Genomic DNA, 23,113 nt, shown 5'->3' on the forward strand with positions numbered 1-23,113 from the left:
TTCCTACTGATGCACATTTAAGGTATTTCTACTTTGTTAAATCATCCTGTCCTTTCCTTTAGATTGTTTCTGAGTTTTAACGCCTTACTTAGAAATGTCTCCCTCTTCATAAACACGTTTAAAAAACAATATACATCCTTTTATACTTTTGCTTTTTTTTATATCAACTTTCTAAATCAACTTAAAATTTTCGCCCTAGGATGTGAGATGGGAATTAATATTATTTTCCCTTGTGAGTGTTCAGTTTTCTCCACAGTACTTTTTCCTCTGTTGTTTGATATGCTGCTTTTATTAAAGATGTGCTGATTTTCATACAATACCTGCCAAGTTTTTCTACATCATCCACTGTTTCTGGCAAGGCAATACCCTTGGTTTCGGGCAAAAGCATCACGAGTCCACCGCAGACAGATGCCAGGATACCTAGGGGATAGGGAAAGGCAGTAGCACACCAGGAAAGCACAGCCAGGCCACCCCGGTCATGCCTCCCTGCTCCCCCTGGAGTAGCTGTGCTCACTCGCCTCAACCAGCCCCTACCAGCAGCAACCCTCTGCTTACCCTCACCAGCTCTCCAGTTTTCCTCTGCCATATTTGAAATGTTCTCTACCTTTCTCAGATGCTATGCAGCCCTACCATCCCAGTACTCTTGCACGCAGCCACCACTCCTCCATCACTCCCTTAACAATTATGTAATGGGTGCCTAAGTGCCGACCAGTCAGAGAAGACCTCACCTCCTGCTCCTCAGGGAAGATGGCAGTCACCAGACAGGAATCCCCTCAGCTTCCTTTTACTGACCAAGAGCTTGACTGCAGCCTCTCCCTCCCTTTCCTTAGGGGTCATATCACACCATTATTTATTACCTTTGTTTTTAATATATTTGATATATGTGTTTTAAGAACGGCTATGTTAACAACTGGGCTCAAACATTCCTGAAAATGTCACTGTTGGCCTCGGCAGGTGGGCGCCAGCACCAGCACTCACCACCACGGTCAGGCCTCACCTTCACCTGCTCTCTCTTGGCTCTGCCTCCTGGGCTCCAGGCCCCACTCCTGCCAGCTCCAGACCCGCTGGCTGTGCTTCTAGGCCCTGCTGTCTGGCCCCACAGCAGCACCGGCTGCTGGTGAACACGCTGCCGTGCCCTGGCCTCCCTGCCTGCTTCTTTCTGCCCCCCTCCCCTCACCACCATCCCTCTCTTGTCCCTCTTCCTCTCCTTGACGGGCTCCTGTTCTATTGTCGCGCCTGATGCTTTGTCACTCCTCAATGCTCTGTCCTGCTTGGACCTTCTTTGCTCTCACGCAGTCTCTTCCCATGGTTATCTACACACAGATGGCTTCCAAATCTTTGTCCCTGGGCCATGCTTATCTCTGGAGCTTAGGCCCCAAAGCCTACTGGCTTCCTTGCGGGCACTTCATGGGACCAATGCCCCAACAGGCTCCTCCACATTCTGTAGACCTGCTCCTCTGGCGTGCCCTCAACAAGGCCCTGGCAATCTCTCCTCTCCCCAGCCAGGAACCCAGCTTTCCCACCTCCCTCTGCTTGCAGCAAGCCCACTCAGTCATCCCTCTTGCCAGCTTTGCTTTAAGCACTTCTGGAATCTCTCCACGCCCAACACTCCCTGTGTCATCACCTTAACCCCGGCTGTCATGAGCCCTTACGGATGAAACTGGTCCACCACCAGCACTGTCCCTTCTGACCCATCTGCATATGTGCCATCAGAGTCGGGCTTCTAAAGTGCAAACCTAACCCTGTCAATCCCAGCTTAGAGCTCTTGGCTCCCACTGCTATTTGGGTAAAGAGCGAAACTTTGCAGGATGGGAAGACCCTTCCCAAACTGGCCTATGTCTGCCTCCCAGGTTCACCTCCCTCCCTGGCCCAGTGCACACACTGTCTCCTTCCTATAACACCCTGGCTCCTGGAGAACAGCTTTGCCCTCGGACGCTAAGCCTTCCCACTGCCTGGAGCCCCAGCTGGCACTTCCCATGTGGGTAATTTCTACCGTCTCAGATCTCAACTAGACATTCTTCCTTCCTCCTTGATTCCGGCAGGTCAGGTGTCTCTGTACTGCGCTTCCCCGGCACCTTCTGCTTTCAGTATTTACCACACTGACGTGGCTGATGGTTTGGAAGTGTGGCTCTCTCCCCAGCCAGACTCTGCAGGAAGGGCTGGCTTCCCCAGCACTCCCCGCAGTTCAGGCCGAGACCTTGAACCACGGGGCTTCCTGACCACCTGCTCTTGGGTGAACAACGGCGCTCTCTTTGCTTTTTTGTGCTAGGCACAGATTCAACGCTAAGCTTGCTTATCAGATCCCATGAAATAATTTGAAATAATCTTTTCTTGAATTCGGTGGTGTCAAGTGTTTAGAAGCCTTACTGTCCCTAGCTAGCTAGCACTGTGAGGAATTTTGCATTGCTCAGGGTGTATGTCTTCATGGACTCGATACTTTCATTCTAATTTAAATAGCTGGGCAACATGAGAAAAACATCCTCTACCAGGAATAAGGACACAGAGGTGGGGGAAAGGTCCAGGAGAAAGGGGCCCACTTGCGTCCATCCTTGCTGAGGAGGGCAGAGGCAGGTATGAGACCCAGGCAGAAAGGCTGGAAGAGCACTTGAGGAGCACTGGGCTGAATTATCCTAAGCCCCTTGCCCCTAAGCCATGATCCTATCCCCTCCCACAGCCTGAGGAGATTAAAGGCATGAACTTGGACAGCACAGAGGTTACTGGGCACACGGGCAAGGGGTTTTGTGTCCTCTGTTCTTTCTGCACAGCATGCTCCACATCAAAGCAAATGAAGACATGATCTCAACAGATACAGAATATTTAAAAACAGAGTCGGTTTTTAGGCTTATTTTGAAATAAACTGAGGATCCAAATTGGTCCCTTGAAAATTACTGGCTCTGGGGATCCCTGGGTGGCGCAGCGGTTTGGCGCCTGCCTTTGGCCCAGGGCGTGATCCTGGAGACCCGGGATCGAATCCCACATCGGGCTCCCGGTGCATGGAGCCTGCTTCTCCCTCTGCCTGTGTCTCTGCCTCTCTCTCTCTGTGTGTGACTATCATAAATAAATGGAAATTGAAAAGAAAAAAAAAAAAAGAAAATTACTGGCTCTGTTCCCCAACATCATAAGTTTCCCAGCATCGGAATTTAACTCCGAACCTAAACAAAGAAAGCTAAATTGAATACGACTCATCACGACCCTTTAATATAAAATAAATTGAAATCACTTAGGGTTTCACATTTCATTATCATCAGACGGACTACTCAAAACCCAAGCAGTTGTCATTAAAGAAATTAAATCATCTCATTAATAGCACACCGCATAATTGCTATAGAGTTCTATTAATAGAAAGAATATAGATGAAGGCATTTAGGAATAGTGTATAAAATGAGTTCTTACCAAAGATGATAAGAGGTAGTTCTAGCCAAATGGCTGCTAGCCGGAAGAGAAGAAACGGAGCTATGATTCCCCCAAAATCACATAAACCTGAGCAGAGAGAAACTCCAAAGTTCCTGTAGAGTACAAAATTGTTTAAAAAATATTAAAGTACCTTCAAGATAAGTAGAATATTCAGATGTATAAGTAACAAAGACATTTTAGTAGCATTTACCATTTCTATAGTTTTTAACTTTGAAAACTACTACTCTCTTATTCTAAGCAAATCATTTCCATTCTGCCTCATTTTGCATCTGGGCAAATGCTGACTCACAGTGAGGACAGGGAGGTGGGGAACATTCCACCAGCCGCTCACCCCCCAGCCCACGCTGCATGCTTATGTGGCACCTTGGCACACTCACTTGACAATAAGGTGTGCACATGAATATTCCCCCAGGAAAGGAGACCAATTTGCAGCCCATGCACACTGTTTCACTTTGGCCTTCATCCATCAGCTGCTCACAGCTGCAAGAGGTGGAATGTGGCCAGAACAGAGGCGATAGCCTTTAAACAGAGTGATACTGATGAAGACGGCTTTAACCCACACTAAGCAAGTACCCTAAGATTTTCTGACCCCACAAAACCACAGCTGGGTATCAAGATACTGCTATGAGAAATACTTCTATCAAAAAAATGTGGAAAGCACCCATAATTCAAAGCATATCTTCTTTATTGGCTGAATTCAGCCCAGGCTAATAAGTCAAGTTAAGGAAACTATTTCGTAGTTTTTAAGTCAAAACGTCTGGCTGCAGAATTACTTAGGACAAACCATGACATATAGGTTGGAATTACCGTAATGTTGTTGGGTACAATTCTGAATTTACCAAATACACAATTTCAAAGGCCATGGTTATCCCTAGTCTTCCCAGGGTGGCAACCGTGGTTCTCAACCAGGGTATTCCTGCGAACATAGAAGATTTAGAAAGGAAGAGTTAAGGGTTTGCTTTCAATAATACATCCCCATCCCAAAACAACAAAAGGCGTTTGCTCCGTGTTCTCCTGGGCCCAAGTCTTTGCTAATTTTAAGCACGAATGATGGATACCTCCAAACATTGTAGCCAAATTTTAACAGCAACAACAACCACTAGGATGATAGCTAATATTTAGTGTGCTAGTTGCTTTTCTGAGCAGGGTGAGATGATGGGAATATGACGCAACAGCCATTTGTTGAGCAGTCACTACAGTGAAAATAGTGTGCAGGCACTACTTTCCTAGATGGCCTGAGTACGCCGGCTGTTTGTCCGGAAGGTGGTCTTCACTTGGACCCTTGAGAACTATTTACCGCAGCCTGGTACCTGTTTCTCCCCTCTTTGTTCCCACTCCTTGTGATAGCACACAGAATAGCTGTTCCTAGCAGACCAGGAAAAATCTGGACATGAAGCTGATCTTGGTTTCTGGAGGGCAGGCTTTGAGGACTGAAACCTCGGGAAAGGGACATCCATGCCTTGTGTTATCACTAGGGTATATGTCCCCAATATTGCTACTTCCCCAGAAAGTCATCCAGAAGGAGCCATACTCTTAATATTAGTTGGTTCATTCATTTAAAAATGAACTGTTTTAGGGATGCACTGGCTATCTGAGGAAATTCTCCATTCCTCCACAGCAACTAGTGGAAAAAGCCGAAATTCTTCATTAAATATTTTCTTTCGCACTTTAAAGGAAGGAGTAAACCATTTTTGCCCTAAAAAGCCAGTGCTCAGGCAGCCCAGGTGGCTCAGTGGTTTAGCACCGCCTTCAGCCCAGGGCCTGATCCTGGAGACCCATGTCAGGCTCCCTGCAGGGAGCCTGCTTCTCCCTCTGCCTGTGTCTCTGTCTCTCTCTCTGTCTCTCATGAATAAATAATAAGATAAAATCTTTTTTAAAAAAAAGCCAGTGCTCTAAATTCCTTGAGTCGTGCAATTTATGCTATCCTCCCTCAGTGGACACAGGTGCATGAGTAAGCTCCTATCTGCCCTCCAAAGCAAAGCTAAGGACGCTCTGACTTCCACCTTTGAAGATGAAACCTTTCTCTTTTAAACTCCTATTTATTCATGCTCACCCCACACTAAATGGTCCTCTTATCTCCTAGAAGAATTACTGCCCATTCCCCCCAAATGATTTTTTTTCATAGAAAAGTAGGCATGAATGCGGAGGAGGACAGAAGAGAATCAAGCTCAGTAGGTTTATGTGTATTCTCTACAGACTAGTCAACAAATAAAAAAGAGCTAATACTCACTAAATAATACAAGTGCCTAGGAGGGCAGGCACACACAAAAAAAGATAGTTTGAGAGTCTAGATCATAGCTGGGAGGCTACAAAATTACGTTCTGATTGCAAACTGGCCGAGGACGTCCTGGTGTACTTGACGTTTTTCCCAGATGAGAACACCTGTAGCTCTCACATTCACAGTTACATCAGACGGTGAGGGATGTCAGAGTTGCGCTGATGTGCTGGGCTGCCATCTGCTCTGGCACAGAACAGTTGTAAACATGTGTTTTATTTAGGCTTTGCCTTTTCATTAAGGCCAGGGAGGGGGACCAGGAAATGCATTCCACCCCAGCCTTCAATGAGCAGGTGGTACAGTGCCAGGTGCCAGGGAACAGAAAGTGGGAGCTCTTGCCCAGATTCCCTGGGTCTCAGCCCGACCGGGCAACCTTTCGCTGCTCTTGGGCTGCAAAGAATGTCGCCTGCTACTGTGGAAATAACTTGATTATCCAGGTTAAGTTCTTCTTCTTTTTTTTTTAATATTTTATTTATTCATTTGAGAGAGAGAGCGCGCGAGCGAGAGAGAGAGAGAGCACACGACCAGAGGGCAGGGGCAGAGGGAGAGGGAGAAGCAGACTCCCTGCTGAACAGAAAGCCGATGCCATCGATGCCAATGCCAATGTGGGGCTCGATCCCAGGACTCCAGGATCATGACCTGAACCAAAGGCAGATGCTTAACCATCTGAACCCCCCAGGCGCCCCCCAGCCTAAGTTCTTAAGTTATAGGTTTTTTTCTACTGAATCAAGACTACTCTGCGAGTCCTGCTGGTAACTTCAATGACAGTTTTAGTTTACAACTGAGGCCAGAACTGTTTGCTGGAAAGAATCAAACAAAAACCAAGACACCAAATGAATACACACACTCACACCCAAAAAATATGTGGTTCACTCAGTGAATACAGATAAATAACCAGTCAAGTGAATAAAATGTTCAGAAAATGCTGTCAAGTGTCCATCCTGGAGGAGACGTGGTTTATCCTACATGCTGACTTTGCTCTGAAAGACTCTCAACTCATTCTGAGCAGCAGAGGCCACTGTCTAACCACAATGAGCTAGAGGTTTTGGTGAAATGTGTGATAAAACACAAGTCCTAAAGGCACCGCGCTGTTCGTTAACTAGAGAGTGAAATGAAAGCAATTTGTTAGGCAGCGTGAATGATGTGAATGATGTGTGAGTATGACGTCCGCAGGAAGAAACTTCTGATCATCCCAGTAATATACTGCGTTCCTCTTGGAGTGGCAGGAGACACCTTTCAGTAGCAATGACAAAAGAACACAAGACAATTTACAAATGAGTATGAAGCTGGAAGAACTATGCACAAAGACAGTGCCTCGGAATAAGGGATTTGGTCAAGGGGCCAGAGTTTGCTGGGAATAATACCTCAATTTTTGAAAAAAGGATACAGGATTTTAAAGAAGCACTATTTTACATCTCCTCTGATACACCTGCTTTGATTTCTGAAATAAAACGTAGAGAAAATTTGTAATAGAGCTATGTAAATTAAGGTACATTGTCTGTCTTTTCGCTCTTTCTTTCTTTCTTTTTTTTTTTTTTGACTTTTCACTTAAAGAGAAATAAAAGTAAAAGGCAGCCTTCCTGTTTCAAAATGAAAAATACTTACCCAAACGGCTAGGTTTGTAGCCATCCTAAACAAACCCAAATGAAAGATGCAGATGGCTATGGACAAAGAAACCCTTCTCGTTTTCAGACTTTAATCAGAGTTCAAAAATTTGGGTCAAAAGCAGGGAGGCTTAAGTGAAGATACACCCAGAAAAGCTTTCTTTTTTCCAGAATCCCATTCTTCAGACCATAAAAAGTTGTGCTTAGTGGAGGGAAATCCTGTTGAATTGTTCTCGATAATTTTAGAGCTGATTCCGCTAAAAGGCTAATCAGCATTCTCCGCAGGGGCTGCCCTCCTCTTCCTGACCCCAAGAGTGACTGAGAGAAATCTTTCTAATGTTAATTCAACAGCCCAAGTAACCAAGTCCAAGAGCTCCCTTCAGTAGAAGGGCTGCCAACCCAAGTGAGGAACTGCTGTTAAAATGTGGTACTCCCGAGGAGCATTAGGGATGTGGGTTTATTCCTGCCAATCATGCCCGACCTATGACTATACCAGCAGCTGAGTCTGTGAAGATACAAATAAGAGGTGTCCAGAATAAGAGCAATTATTTTTCAGTATTGCTGAGAATGATTCGAAGGCTATAATAGGGAAATTATGTCCTCAAAATAAAACTGATAGGACCAAACAGAAAGGCAAATTTTCTTTGCCTTATATTTTCCCATATATGAAAGTGCTCTCTACAAAACAGCTTGATTCCCACACACCTAGTTACTCCAACGCCAGTGTGGATATATGGCCTAGAATGCTCTCTGGCATCACGCAGAATGCAGCACACATCAAAATCACCCCAGTCAGTCTGGGGCCCAGAGAATCTTCCAGGGGAATGTTACATCATGAAATGATGGGTCACCTGTAACTCATTTCTCCACCCTTCCCTAACTTCCTATGCAACAGATACTTAATTCCACGTGCCATGAGAAGGGAAGACCCTGCTGTAGGGAATTAAACCCCAAATGATACGATGTCCGAGTAAAATGGAAACAACAGTGAACTCTCCAATGTTCCTGATTCGTCACCCTTCTACTTAGATTGTGCGTTATTTGCAAGGACCAGATTTGCATCTATCTCATTCAGGCTCTCTCCCCACACCTAGTTTGGTGGTGGCAATCATTTTTTACACTTTTCCACAATATTATCCCTTCTTTCTTGATCTTCAGATGATTCTCAGAAGAAAAGGCAGCCTCTCTGGGGCTCACACAAGGACTACCAGAGAATCTGCTCTCTCAGTGACCCCCACCCCACACATCCTGTAACACGGAAATAATGAACTTGTTCTAATTTGCACATTCCCTAGGACCCCGTCCTGTGGCAGAGATAAGGCAGGTTGTGTTAACCATGCATCTGGGGTCATCTGCCACTCTGCCACATGCCCTGGTCATCGAGCCCCAGCCCCTTCACAACCTCTGACACTTCCCCGAAATCACCCTCTCTCTCTCCTACCCAGGCCAACTGTCATGACCTTAATTCCTGCTCTCCGCATCTCTCCTTCCTCACTGCCACCATCCAACATGATGCGGCTATGAAAGAAGTTTTCAGGACTGTGCCCAAGCTCCTGGCATGGCCTGTAAGGCTAGTCACCGCTGGTGGCAAGTGATCCTCAGCCCTTTTTTTGTGGATATTCCAGTGATAACAGAGAACATGTACTCCTGGAACCCTCAAAGATGGTTCCTACTTCTAGGAACCCTGTTCTACTGTGGAAAAAATCTCTCCTTCCCTTCTTCCCTTCTGTCTAGTACATTTCTTTTTTAAAGAAGTTAATTAGTATTATTTTTTGGTAATGTCTACACCCAACATGGGGCTCGAACTCATGACCCTGAGATCAAGAGTCACATGCTCTTCTGACTGAGCCAGCCAGGCACCCCTGTCCAGCACATCTCTTTTCCTTCTTCATATGTGCCTAGCTCTCACCTCTGTGAAGCTTTTCCTAATTACACCATACATTTCACTCCTTGTACCTACATTTTTTTAATCATGTAGAGCCTTCAAAGAGCTTTATTTTTCTAAATCTGGTACAATTGGCTCTTGAACAACATGTTTAAACCACATAGGTCCATTTACATGCATACATTTTTTTACACAGTACTGTAAATGTATTTTCCTTACAATTTTATTAATAACAATTTCTTTTCTGTAGCTTACCTTATTATAAGAACACATATATAATACAGATTACATACAAAATATCTGTTCATCAACTCTTTTGTTATGGGCAAGGCTTCTGGTCACCAGTAGGCTATTAGTTAAGTTTCTGGGGAGTCACAAGTTATATGCAGGTTTTTGACCATGCAGGAAGTCAGCATCCCCACCCCTGCATCAAGGGTCAACTGTAACTAATTCAATTATTTCATTTATCACAGTGAGTTGTGAAAGCATCAAAGTGTCTATACCATCGCCCTCAATGTTTATAGCAACATTATCAACAATGGCCAAATTATGGAAAAAGTCCAAATGTCCATTGACTGATAAATGGATAAAGATGTTGGAAATAATGGAATACTACTCAGCCACAAAAAAAAAAAAGAATGAAGTCTTGCCATTTGCAACAACATGGGCAGGACTAGAGAGTATTATGCTACATAAAGTCAGTCAGAGAAAGACAAATACCATATGATTTCACTCATATGTAGAATTTAAGTAATTAAGAATCCCCCCCCCCCCATGTTAGGGGGGAAAAAGAAGGAAAAACAAACTCTTATTTCTAGAGAACAAACTGAGAGTTGCTGGAAGGGGAGATGGGTCGAGGGGGGATTGGCTACATGGCTGATGGGCATTAAGGAGGGTACTTGTAATGAGCACTGGGTGTCTTAAGAAAGTGATAAATCACAAAATCCTATACCTGCAACTAATCTTATACTATATGTTAACTAGCTAGACTTTAGATAAAAACTTGAAAGAAAAACAAATTTAAAAAAGTATCCATATCCCTTACTAGGTGAACCTTTTAAATTCAACAAGCATCTTCCTTTCTTCCTTTTGTACCCCTGGTGTTTCACTCAAGGCCAGCGACAGGGCCCGTAAGCAGGAAATATGGTAAGCATGATCAATGATAGCATGAAAGTAAGTTAAATAAAGGTGATCAAGAATAAACTATATGACTACAAGCTAGATTTTGCACAACATCTATTTCATCCATAAATGAACCTAAAATGGAGGAAACAGAAAAACCTGTAGAACCGATCAGAGTCGTTACGCTGCTTAAGCAGAAAATTGAGTGACATCACTACAGCTTGTCTGGTCCCCAGATTCTGAGGCGGAGGTACATTTTGTAAGGACAAGAGGGTCCCCATTCTTGATTATTTTGATTTAATACTGTTTTATTACCTTCGGGTAAGAACGCAGTGACAAGACAGGCCACTCCTGCCACTACGTTGCTTCCCGCAAACGGAAGGCGCCGTCCAAAACGCTCAATGGTCAGTAAGATCAAGAGGGCTGCGGGCAGCTCCACAACTCCCGAGATGAAAAAGTCGATATAGAGGTTGCCTCCGATAATCCCCAGGCGCATGACGAGGCCCTGATAAACCACCGCACTTGTGAACCTGGAGCGACATCGAAAGACAACGGAGACCAAGTGAGACATAACTTCAGCCTGATATGAAGGAAGGGATGCGTGGTAAATTCAATACAAGCTTTTGAGCCCATCACAAGTCAGACTTACCAAGCAAACATAAGAATAAGTGTGCATTTCCTCATTTGGGGAGTCCTCACCAGATCTAAAAAGGATGGATTACTAACTTCCTCATCTGTAACAGTGATCTATACAAGAGAAGCAGATTTCAGTAGCAAATACAGCAAGACACACCTGCATATTATAGATTTTCATTGACCAGATTCAAAGCCACCGAGTCAAACGGTCTGACTGAGCTGACAGGGTCTTTCACGACTATGTCTCAAAACCTGAGAATGAAGAGTTTGATTCTCTAGCCATTATAAATGGTCAAATTCACAAAGCTGTGGTTGCTGCTCTGAGAGGCTGTTCTCTGGTGAGTACCCCTGGCCCTGGTGCTGGTTCGCTCTGACGAACCAAGAAAAAGAGGTGTGTTTTACAGTCAAATACATTTGTGCATTTATTGAATTGGAGAAAATAAATGTAAAAGGGGCAAAAGCAGGTGGGATCCAAATGAACATTTTTAAAAATTAAATTATCAACCTTATGTTAGCAAATGAGAGTATCTTAAATTCAAGAACAAGCACAGCACCAAAGGTATCAATTTGCTTCCATTTACTGGAGTCTAGCATCTTTCTGACTCAGGAAAATTCAGCTCATCTCCATTTGGCCATCCAAGAAGATGGTCTTTTCTTTAATTATATGAAATAAATATTGCTGTTTGCCTGCAGTGTATAAGGCACTGCAAAGGAAACCGAGCAGCAGGCACTTTGTCAGTCACGAGGCTAAGCGTTACACTTGATGAGTCAAACAAAGCTTGATGTCTCCTGTCTATGCCAGCTCCTAGGAAAGTCACACACAAGCAAAAGAAGACTGCAAAATCAATGTTTTTGGATGACTTTCTCTTTCTATGTCATTCTAATACTGTATTTCTTCTATACCAAAACACATATTTTTCACATTTGAACATCTCTTAAATTGGGACTTGTCCTCCAACTGAGCTGATGAGAAAACAATCCATTTAATAATATGTTTCATAGCATGGCTTTCTTACTTGGGGGTACGTAAAATGATGGGTCTTACAATCAATAGGGCCTCAGAGTCAGTGAAATTGTACTAGTTTCCATGACAATACCTGTGGAAGACTGCCAATTAATTCTACTATCCATTCTTTCCTCTCTCTTTTGATAACAGAATCCACTAAATTTTATTTGGGCACATGGCTACCCAGCTAAAGCCACATTTTCTAGCCTCCCTTCCAACTATCGGTGGCTCTTTGATTAAGATGTCAGCAATGGGGTGGGAATAGAAGCCATGTACACAAGTTCTTGATCCAATCCCCTAAAAGGAAATGGCTTGCTCTTCATTCACTGTCTTTCCTCTTCTAAGGGATGGAAGATGACACTAGAAAACCAGCTTCTTCTAGACAACCTGCTGCAAGTGACAGTAGAAGTGCAGAAACAAGATAATTGGAACTTGGGTCATGGAGGCCCTCACAGAGCAGAGCTGCCTTCCGTGCTGGGCTGCTTACCTCTGGGTGGGCATGTTAGGGAGAAAGACACTTTTCTTTTTCTTTCTTTCTTTTCTTTCTTTCTTTCTTTCTTTCTTTCTTTCTTTCTTTCTCTCTCTCTCTCTCTCTCTCTCTCCCTCTCTCTCTCTCTCTCCTTCCTTCTTTCTTTCTTTCTTTCTTTCTTTCTTTCTTTCTTTCTTTCTTTCTTTCTTTCTTTCTTCTTTCCTTCTTTCTTTCTGTCATTATATTTTTTTGGGTCTCTGTTTCAGCAGCAGGTTGACCTGTACTCTATCTAATACAATGGTTATAAAAATGTTCCCTGATGTACTCTTCTAAATTCTAAGGATTTTTAAGACCTAGCTTCACCTTTGCTGCTCCAAAAATAAGGCAGGAATACCAAAAATGAAATAACTTAGTGTATTACAACAACATATCATTATATGGTTGGTTATCAAAATGTTTTCCACAATTGGTTTCTGTATCTTTTCCACATTAAAATGTTTCACTTCTAAGGAACATGGAATATTTGTTAGATTTACGTGGACTATTTCATTTGATTCTCATCAAAACTCTGAAGTTACTACTTTTATCAATCCTGTTTTATAAATAAGAAAAACAAGGCTTTGGACTTCAAGGATTAGAGGGAAGGTGGTTGAGCCAGGATTTGAAATCAGGTAGTTGATGGAGATCCTTTATTTTAATGCTCACATTGCACCACTGAATGTATCAAAGGATTTTTATTTTAGAAAACTTTGTAGTTGATGGTCGCTTCATTTTTAAGGAAGGACATTACACACTTGGCCAAAAATCTAACCTTTAGTTAAAATACTATTTTATGGAAAAGTTAGTTTGACTAAAATAATTTAGAGCTTGAATATCTTTATACTCAAGACCAAAACTACCCCATACTATGAGGGCAGTTGCCCTCCATGGATGTATCACTTTTTCCAATGACTCTTTTCTTTACACTTAGCGGTCTTCCACAGCTCAGACTTGCATCAGCTTGGCTGTGCTCATTCAGACTACTCCCTTTTCTCTGGGGAGTCCCTGTTTGCTCTTCCCATCCACACATCTGTACCACTGCTCCCTCAGAGCACACAGATGGTGACAATCTTTTCTTTTCTAAAGCAATATTTGCAATAATTTGTTATAGCTTCTCTTTCATTCCGTCTTCAGTCTTATCTTCTCTCCATAACTATGACTTCTATCGGCTAGATAAGACTCTGTACAAATGTGCTTTCATTCATGTCCCAATGTCAACACCTCAGAGTTCAAGGGAGATCATGTATCATATATTTCAAGATCTCTGGTCAATTCAGGAAAATTTGACATTTAAATACCTGTATAGATTTTTAAATTACTCACAGTCCTTAACTATCTCTGATAAAATAACTGAGCATCTCTTGCTTTCATGTTAGCTCTACAGATGTCATTTTTTTCTTGATCATATCTACAGACTGGTTAAGTTACTACATAACCACAGAAATATGACATGTTAGATTTTTTTTTATTTTTTTATTTTTTGACATGCTAGATTTTGACAAGACAAGAGAGGTCTGTTGGTCTGACCAGAGGTTGGCAAACTTTCTCTGCAAAGGGCCAGATTATAAGTAATTTAGTCTTGTGGGTAATATTGTCTCTGTTAGAGATACTTAACTTTGCCATTATAGTCTGAAAGCATCCATAGATGGATACATAAATGGATGACTATGGCTGGATTCCAATAAAACTTTGTCTATAAAAACGGGCAGTAAGCCAGGTCTGGCCGGCAGGCTATAGATTGCTGACCTCTGAACTAGAGGGTTAAGGCTGTTGGACCTTATAAATATTATTCTTATATCCATCACAGAGAGAAGTTGAAGCACAGGAAAGATAAGTAGCTTACCCAGAGAGGACACACAGACAGTAAGTAGATGAATGGAGGGGCTAACACCTAAGTCTGTATATTGCTAACCATAATGCTCTACTGTGCCTGCAGTATGCAGAGTATAATATTTATTTTAATGTTTAAAAATATTCTTGTATCAATAGTTCTCATAGGGTAGTGGGATTACAGTGGTTTTACTTTCTTCCTTTTTGCTATAAATATTCTCTTAAAATTAAAATTTAAGCCTAGAGAATTTTTCCTAATAAGAAGAAATACAGGTTACCTTTAAAGTAATGGATTTAAATTCGACCCTACAGTACCTTTTTTGTGTTGGCTCCATGTCATTCACATTTTCTCATTCTTAATAGAGCCCCCACTGCTCCCCCTCCTTCAGAGACGCACCCCTCCCCCCACATCATCAATTCCCATTTTCATGGGAATTCTGCTTCCAGTTGTAGGGGAGACCTCCTGCCAGTGACTGGGCATGTGATCCAATTTGAGCCAATGAGAAATGGTCTTGAGAAAGTCCTTCACTGACCTTAAGTCAGAGGTTCCTGAAAGAATCTCTCTCTCCCCTCAGGGAATTAATGAGAAAAAGGTGGGCTCAAGTAGAACTTAGCAGCCATCCTATACTCAGGAGGGAACCAGTATGAAACTGAAGCCACCCTGTCAGCAGAGTAGAGATGGAGGAAACCATGGCTCCCTGGGATTCTTGAAACTCAGGTCTAGCCAACCCCAACTGCTGCTAGAACTCTAGAATTCCAGATGCATGAGCCAGGAAATGGGCTTATTGTATAAGCCCATTTTTAAGTTGGTTTTCTATAACTTGTTGCCAAAAGCAGAATTATCTGGAGAATTCAATCCAGAACAATGCTTTGGCACTAATAATTGAATATTTTAGGCAAAATAATTTTGTTTTAAATAATTAAAATAATTGCTTGAGTGTTCCAACTTACTCAGTAAAAATATTTGCTATTAGTCTTAATTTCACACTTTTAAGCTTCAGAATCAAGCAGTCACATAATCTCCGCTTTCCCAAAGCACAGGTTTAATGCCGAATACATCCCCTCCACCAAAAGAATATAAAGTACCAACAGAACCAAAGGTAATCAACACCATAAAACCAATCTTCCCTGTCCAGTGAGCGAAAGGATTAATAGTACTTCCAAGTAAGTATGTATTTTTGCCAATTTAAGAATAAATCCAGCTGGTTTTTTGATTTAGTGACATGTTCTCCACAGTGACGCAGATATTCTGAAAGACGACCCACTTTCTGGGTGTCCAAAGACCTTGAGAGACTAAACGCCATATCTTGAGATGGAATGCATCCAGTAAAGTCTTGGCAACTCGTGCAGTGGCTGCTGAAGCTATTATTCTTTTACAACAACTTCTAGCTCTGTATTTTGAAATTAAGCTGTGTTTATTTTCTGTTGCCAGAGGGTTACCAAATTTCGCTTACTCTGAGTCAGATACAGAAAAGCAGAGAGGCTGTGCAGGTTCTTATATATACATACTTCAATTTGCTTTACTGTGACATAACTTTCATACAGTAGAATTCAGCAATTTCAAGTATACGCTTCAGTGAATTCTGACTAATGTCTAGAGTCTTTGTTTTTTTAATAATAAATTTATTTTTTATTGGTGTTCATTTTGCCAACATACAGACTAACACCCAGTGCTCAGCCCGTCAAGTGCCCCCTCAGTACCCGCCACCCAGTCACCCCCATCCTCCCGCCCTCCTCCCCTTCCACCACCCCTAGTTCGTTTCCCAGAGTTAGGAGTCTCTCATGTTCTGTCTCCCTTTCTGATGTCTAGAGTCTTTGAATCACCACCACCACCATCATGTTACGGATCGTCTTCACTACCCTCATGAAGTTTCCTCCTGACTCTACAATCATCCCCTCCCCCGCTATTAGCCCCTGGCAATCCCTCATCTGCTTTTTCTCGTTAGAATTTTGCCTTTTCTAGAATATCATATAAATGGAACCATATGGAATGTAGTCTTTTGTATCTACTCTGGTATGATATTTTGTCATATGTTTATGTCATCCAAATGGTGTCTGACTGCTCCAATTTGGAGCAAAGGAAGTTGAGAAAGGCTCCTGGCAACATCGGGGGCGTGTTTGAAGTTTTGTTGCCTAGTAACGTCACTCGCAGGAAGAGGTGTTGCTCACAGGTAAGCTGCACACATTGGTGTTTGTTTATCTACTGCACTGATTGCTATTTGTTTTATCTCTTAATGGTCTTATAGCTTTTCCAAGATTTTTATGTTCCATTAACAGTGATGTAGCCTATGTTGAAAGCATACTTTGTTCATCTTCCTGTGATTAATCTAGGCACATGTGCCATTCATCCTGGGGCTTTCTGAAACCCTTTTTTTTCAAGTTGACATTTTAACTTAAATTGCCAAGGAAGAGAAAGACATTGTAAATTACAATCTGTTCTAAATATGATGTTCCAAGGCTCCCCTGATGTGGGATTGGTTTCTTGGTCAAGAAGGACAAGTGGCCAGGATCAGGCCAGAGTCACTGGGTTTTGCTCAGAATGTTTTCTTACTGGCATGTGACCTAACTGTGAACCGTACTTCTCTCATCAGGAGCATGAGGATAGCAACACTCATACTCTGAAGATTCCACTGGCTAACCCCTATGCATCCACACACACACCTGACACACACAGAAGTTCAGTAAGGGAAGCAGTCAGCATTACTATTGCTTTTTTATATCATTTCAGAGATATTTTATTTCCAGATGCTGATTCACTTGGCATTTTTTTCTTTCCAGTTAGTAAACTGTAGCTGAAGCTCTCATGCCTAAGAGGAGATGCTTTTAAAGGTACCCTGACATGAACCCCTTTGTAAAGAGAAGAATGTTCATTGTACCTTTTGTTTTGTTTTGTTTTGTTTTAAGGCATGGATATCTTTTTATACTGGATTTTTAAAAGTATACCAGGTATATTTAACGTCAAGTTGGCGCTGTTGATCTCCTGGGCCATGGGCTGGATTTTTTGTGAATGTACATGCAAGCTAATGACACTTAGTGAACGTGCTCCTCAAAGTCCGTGAATTAGCAGTGTGGCCATCACCCAAGAGCTTGTTAAATAGCCCCTAGCCCAGATTAGGGAATCAGAACCTTCCTTTTTTACAACATCCAAGGGGACTAGTGTGAGGAGCAGTGATGGTCAATGAATTGTCCTGCCTCAAGCGGACTCCTAGTGTTTGCTCTTCCCAAGCTGAGACATAATATGAGTCCCCCAGGCCTCAGAGAGACTACATTCCATGGGGCCTGCCAGGGCAGTGGGGAGGGGGGGGGGATGAAGGCAGGGGGCTGCATCTCTAGCCTTGCAGTGTCATCTGGTTGTTCTCAAGAGGTGGAGTTTTCATCTGTTACTATATTTCACAAGGAAAAGCAAAGCCATCGATGGAAAGGGACATTGCTGTTCTTGAGTCCAACCCTGTGATGTAGTCAGTTTCATCAGGTCCCTACAGCTCTGTTCTCTAGAAGTTTTTAACCTTCCAGAAACCAGTGAGAATAAAATATTCCCTGCGGACTTGGGGCTCATGGATTTGGAAGATCAAGGCCCATCCTCAAAGTTTGATTAACTACAGGCCTTTCATACAAGCATTAGGGGCTGAAAGACATGGATAGGAGGGAGGAAGTCTCCTGGTGGCTGCTCAGTACCCATGACCCCACCCCACCACATCCTAGATGCCCCATATGGAACAGCACCAGATGGTCCAAGGGTAAGTGTTTCACATTATAAAGCCTAGGCCAGCTTCTTGGTGGCAATAGCACTACCCGGTATCCATAAAAGAGAATTTGTCAAATAACCCATAGTGCTTTGGAAATTGTTCAAAACCTCATTATACTTTGAAACAAGAGTAGATTAAATATCTACCATATGGAGTTCATATTTTAAAAAAAGTCTGTATTAAAATTATGGTATTTGCTGCTTAGTAAAGTAGTTAAAAACAAATCTCAGTCATCTAGACCAGTGCTGTCCAATAAAAATACAGTGTAAGTTACACAGTTCAGTTTAAATTTTCCAGAAGCCACATTGAAAAGGGTAAAAATAAACAGGCAAAATGAATTTTAATAAAATGTTCCATTGAATCCAATCTCTCCAAAATATTACTATTTCAACAATAATTAACATGTAACTGTTCACGAGATCTTTTACATGCTCTCTGGAATCCAATACGCAGTCTGCTCTTACAGCTCATTTCAGTTCAGACTAGGCACATTTCAAGGCTCCATGGCCACACATGGCTAGTGGCTACTGCATTGGACAGAGTGGGTCCAGAGCACCTCACCCCAGCCAGGTATTCTGTTAGGATGCTCTGCAGAGAAGACATTTATTCCATTTGTTCGAGTCTGGCTGGAGAGCATCCCTCCCGGCCCCTCCCCAGGCGGGCACGCTGCCTAGAACAGCAAAAGTGCATCTATCTTGAGGTCCCAGGAGGGATCCAAAGTGCAGACTTAATATTAGCAAAGGTTAACGGGTTGCAGCTGTGGGTCACGTGTTGGAACATTTCTTCATTTCTTAAAAACAAACTGAGAGAGGTGTTTTTTTGGGGGGGGGGCATTAAAGCAAGAGGAAGAGACAGAAAGAAGAAAAAGCACTTCCAGATCTAAAGCTCTGAACCTAAAGTCTCAGAAGTTGGCAGGGGCGGGAGTGGGGACACCAAAATGTGCCATTAGGGGACTGAATAACACATGTCAGAGAACCCTCCAACAGCACTGATAAATGTCAGCGACCATTACTGAAAAAGAAAAGTTCCAAATATCTCATCTTAAAGGACGTCCGAAGTCTTACATTATAGCAGCATGCTCAGATACGCAACATTTTTCATGCTGTGAATATGCAAATTATCTGTAAGTCAGTAGGTAGCCAAGGATTTTTTTTTAAAAGGGGGGGGAGGGACAAACTAATGAGTGGATTAAAGCAAATCATCTGATATGTCACAAATAAAAGCCCAAACCACATGCTTCTTCCACTCATCAGTATTCTTATCATCATTGCTTTTTAGTCTTCTGGATGCTTCAAAACTGGTTTTAATAACACAGTCTTTAGCATGATAGTATCAGGATATAAACTCACAAGATGGGCTTTCTCCTCACCAGCTCGGGGATGTTGGCCACTAGGTTCTGTTAGCTGTCGCCCATGTCAGCAGTCTTTCCCAGGCATTCAGGTATTTGCAGGATTCCAGTAAAAAGGCAACTTTGCCCAGTTGGATTGCTGGCAGGTGTCTTTCTGCCTGGGCTTGTGAGCATAAGGCGCTCCCACCCCTCTGCTGGGTTGGCAGTCCTTCCTGTGCAGGCCAAGGACAGCCAGGTGACATCAGGCTCCGTCACACAAGTACCTAGAGCCATGGTGACGGGGCAAGTCCAGGGCAGTGTTCTCAGAGAGCCTGCAAGTTGGTGGCAGTGGCCTCCTGTATCTGTGCCAGGGGACTCTGTCCTTCACCTCTTCTCTCTCCTTCCACCCTTCCCAGCCTCTCCCCAAGCTGGGGCGGGGTCCCTGCCTAGCCCCTCAGGTGCTCCCCATCCACCTGACATTTGTCTGAATCCCTGCCTTGAACTGGCCCCCGGCCTACTGGCTGTGCCTGAGGAGGGGCCTGGCCACCCTACCACTGCCTCCATGGCCTTCTGCTCCCCTACAGCTGGGCTGTCTCTGATAGGAAATGGGTCTTCATAATTTCCACTGTATTTTTCCGCAACAACATTCAAAATTGTGTTTACGCTTTGACCAAATTATTTTTTCTTTACCAGTGATGAAGGTGAAACCTACTTTGTATAACAATTAATTTGAATTGAAAAGCATTTACCTTCTTGACTGGGTGTTTCTCAGATTGAATTCTGTATTCTTAATTCTTTGTCCTCTTTTTAAAGAGGTCTATGGGGTGGCACTCACTGGCATTGTTTGCCAAATATTTTTACTTCCCTAACTCTCTCCCTACCCCATTCTGGGGACATGATAAGACTGCACTCCTTGGCCCCTTGTGATTGGGTGGGGCCACTATCCAAATGTGCTGTGGACTTGTGAGCATTTCATTTTTGGAGCAAGACCCCCTAGAATTCTCTCTTTTCTCTGATGGTCCTGGCAGTGGCTGCTAGGACACCCTGGATTATAGGGCGAGGACCCTGCTCCAAGGAGAGGAGCCCCCAGTGCACCTATGGCAGGTGTCTTTCTTTTTTTTTTCTTTTTTAAAAGATTTTATTTATTCATGAGAGACACACACACACACAGAGAGAGAGGCAGAGACACAGGCAGAGGGAGAAGCAGGCTCCATGCAGGGAGCCCCATGCAGGACTCGATCCCGGGACTCTGGGATCACACCCTGAGCCAAAGGCAGATGCTCAACCACTGAGCCACCCAGGCATCCCCCGACAGGTGTCTTTCAAGTAGATTTTGGTAGTATTTGTTACACACACACACACACACACATACACCTGGCTTATCCTGAGTGACAAAGAGTCTGTGGACTTTTCCAATTTACCCAAAAAACCTCTGGTCCACATCTCCTCTTGATCAGAATTTATTATTCTAAGAAACAAATTTCTATTTTGAAGTGATTAAACTTAGACTGTTCAATTTAAATTTGGAAAAACTGCATTTTTTATGATTTTGTTACATATAACCAATAACTCCTTTTGGACAAAATCACATTACTAAAACTCCTAAAAAGAAATGAGGACTGTTTCTTCTGCATTTTCAATTCCTAGGCGCTAACCAATTTATCACAGAAATAAACCATAAAGGTATAACAACACGGAAGCAGAGCAAGCCCTGGGTAGAACTTACCATCCTGTGGAAGGCTAAGAGCTGATGTAGCCACCCAGGTAAAGAAAAAAGTTAACAAATCAAATTTCAGCCCCAGATGGAGCTCATGGAGGTGTTGGTGGGTCTAAAAATCATGATGTCTTTACATTTTTATGACCTGTGTTCATACATTTCACCTCCTTTTAAGAGGTACAGAGGGCAGGCATTATTGTCACAGAGAGCAAACCTCATTATTTAAAGAAATAAGAAGTATTTGGAGGAACAATCAACACTTCTGCCTCTGCATTACTGGTGTTCGGGCTTTGAAGAGTACTTCTGCCTCACGTCAGGGATGGATGGAATCATAAAATGTGCTTTAGAGAAGGATAAATCTTTGGGACATTTACTCACAAAGTGACAAGAATATGAAGATGACTGGTAGCCGTATATGAATCTGGGATCTATTTTTTTTTAATTTTTTTATTATTTATTTATGATAGTCACACACAGAGAGAGAGAGAGGCAGAGACACAGGCAGAGGGAGAAGCAGGCTCCATGCACCGGGAGCCCGACGTGGGATTCGATCCCGGGTCTCCAGGATCGTGCCCTGGGCCAAAGACAGGCGCTAAACCTCTGCGCCACCCAGGGATCCCTGAATCTGGGATCTAAATGCTGTTATTACCCATTTATCTCTTCATCCATACGGAGATTTGCAAGAGTGCTACTGTCACTAATAACACTTGTAAACTGCAGGTTACATAGCTCAGGTCTGCAGCACAGAAGCCTGTATTTAAGTTACTAGTTATTGGGTTCCTTAAAAGCAGTAGGCAGCTTTTATGTTGTAAACTAATTCAGACTCTGAAACAAGAACTTGATAATTGATGAATCTGCTTATTAGCTGGAGCTCAAAAAACAAAACAAAACAAAACGGACTCAGCGGGCAGCCCCAGTGGCTCAGCGTTTTAGCGCCGCCTGCAGCCCAGGGCATGATCCTGGAGTCCTGGAATCGAGTCCCATGTCAGGCTCCCTGCATGGAGTCTGCTCTCCTTCTGCCTGTGTCTCTGCCTCTCTCTGTGTATGTGTCTCTCATGAATAGATAAATAAAATCTTAAAAAAATAACTGACTCAGCATTAAAACAAATCAGGTTGGATCCCTGCTTTCCAGTTGGAATGGTGGTGGGTTCCCAATGAATTCGGTCATGACTGTGATAGCTAAAGCCCTAAGCTAATAAGGAAATATCTTTGTGGCCCTTGGAGGTAGAAAAATATTTCTTAAACAAAATGCACATTACGATCAATAGGCAAAAATATACACTGATTTGCCTGAATCAAATAAGTTTAAAGCTTTAAGAATTCTTGTTCAATGAAGACAAAAATAGGCAGAGTCAAAGAGGAGTTAAAACACTGAGGAGAATGTACTTGCAATGTCTACAACCAATAAGGAGGTGGTATTCAAAACATAAAAGGAGATTCTATAAATTGAAGGAGACAAATACCAGAAAATCAAATACACACAGGCACGGATACGGCAAGGCAATCCACAGAGAAGGAACCCAAACAGCAAAGTAAGATGCATGAAGATATGTTGAATCTCATTAGTAATCAGAGGCATGCAACTTAAAACATTCAGGAGGCTGGCCCAATTAGAAGATTGGAAAATACCAAATGTGTATGTGGACAAATGGGATACTCAGTTGGTTGTACACAGAAAGCAACCTGCCATTATTCAGGGCACTAGCCTGCATGCATCCCAGGACCCAGAAATTTCACTTCTAGGTATTTGACTCCATGAGGAACCTCACAAAGGTTCCAAGGGGACATATATGACAATGACTGGAAATAATCCAGGTGCTTGTCACTAGAAGGATGGAGACATGAAACACAGCAGATGGCACTGATGAAAACCACACAGCAATCACATGTGAGCAAGATGGTAGAAAGGTATTCTGATTGGATCTAATTGGATCCATATGTTTTAAAACATATTGCTGTATGAAAATGTAATAAAGCAAAATCTAGAGCAGCACAATTCCATTTATGTTACCCAAACACACACATACAACAACTTTATTTTAT

General features: G+C 42.8%; 1 protein-coding gene across 1 annotated transcript in view; it reads right to left on the reverse strand.

Moving 5' to 3' along the window:
- The window catches only part of SLC22A3 (solute carrier family 22 member 3), an 87,923-nt gene that overhangs the window by 3,531 nt on the left and 61,279 nt on the right, over positions 1–23,113 (reverse strand). The window contains exons 6-10 of the mRNA XM_072766759.1: positions 10,950–11,047; positions 10,616–10,830; positions 4,222–4,330; positions 3,394–3,506; positions 321–420 (exon numbers count right to left, since the gene is read on the reverse strand). Coding sequence (XP_072622860.1) covers positions 321–420; positions 3,394–3,506; positions 4,222–4,330; positions 10,616–10,830; positions 10,950–11,047 — 635 coding nt within the window. The remainder of the gene's footprint in view (positions 1–320; positions 421–3,393; positions 3,507–4,221; positions 4,331–10,615; positions 10,831–10,949; positions 11,048–23,113) is intronic.

The sequence above is a fragment of the Vulpes vulpes genome, chromosome 1 (assembly GCF_048418805.1).
Source record: "Vulpes vulpes isolate BD-2025 chromosome 1, VulVul3, whole genome shotgun sequence".
Classification (NCBI taxonomy): domain Eukaryota; kingdom Metazoa; phylum Chordata; class Mammalia; order Carnivora; family Canidae; genus Vulpes; species Vulpes vulpes.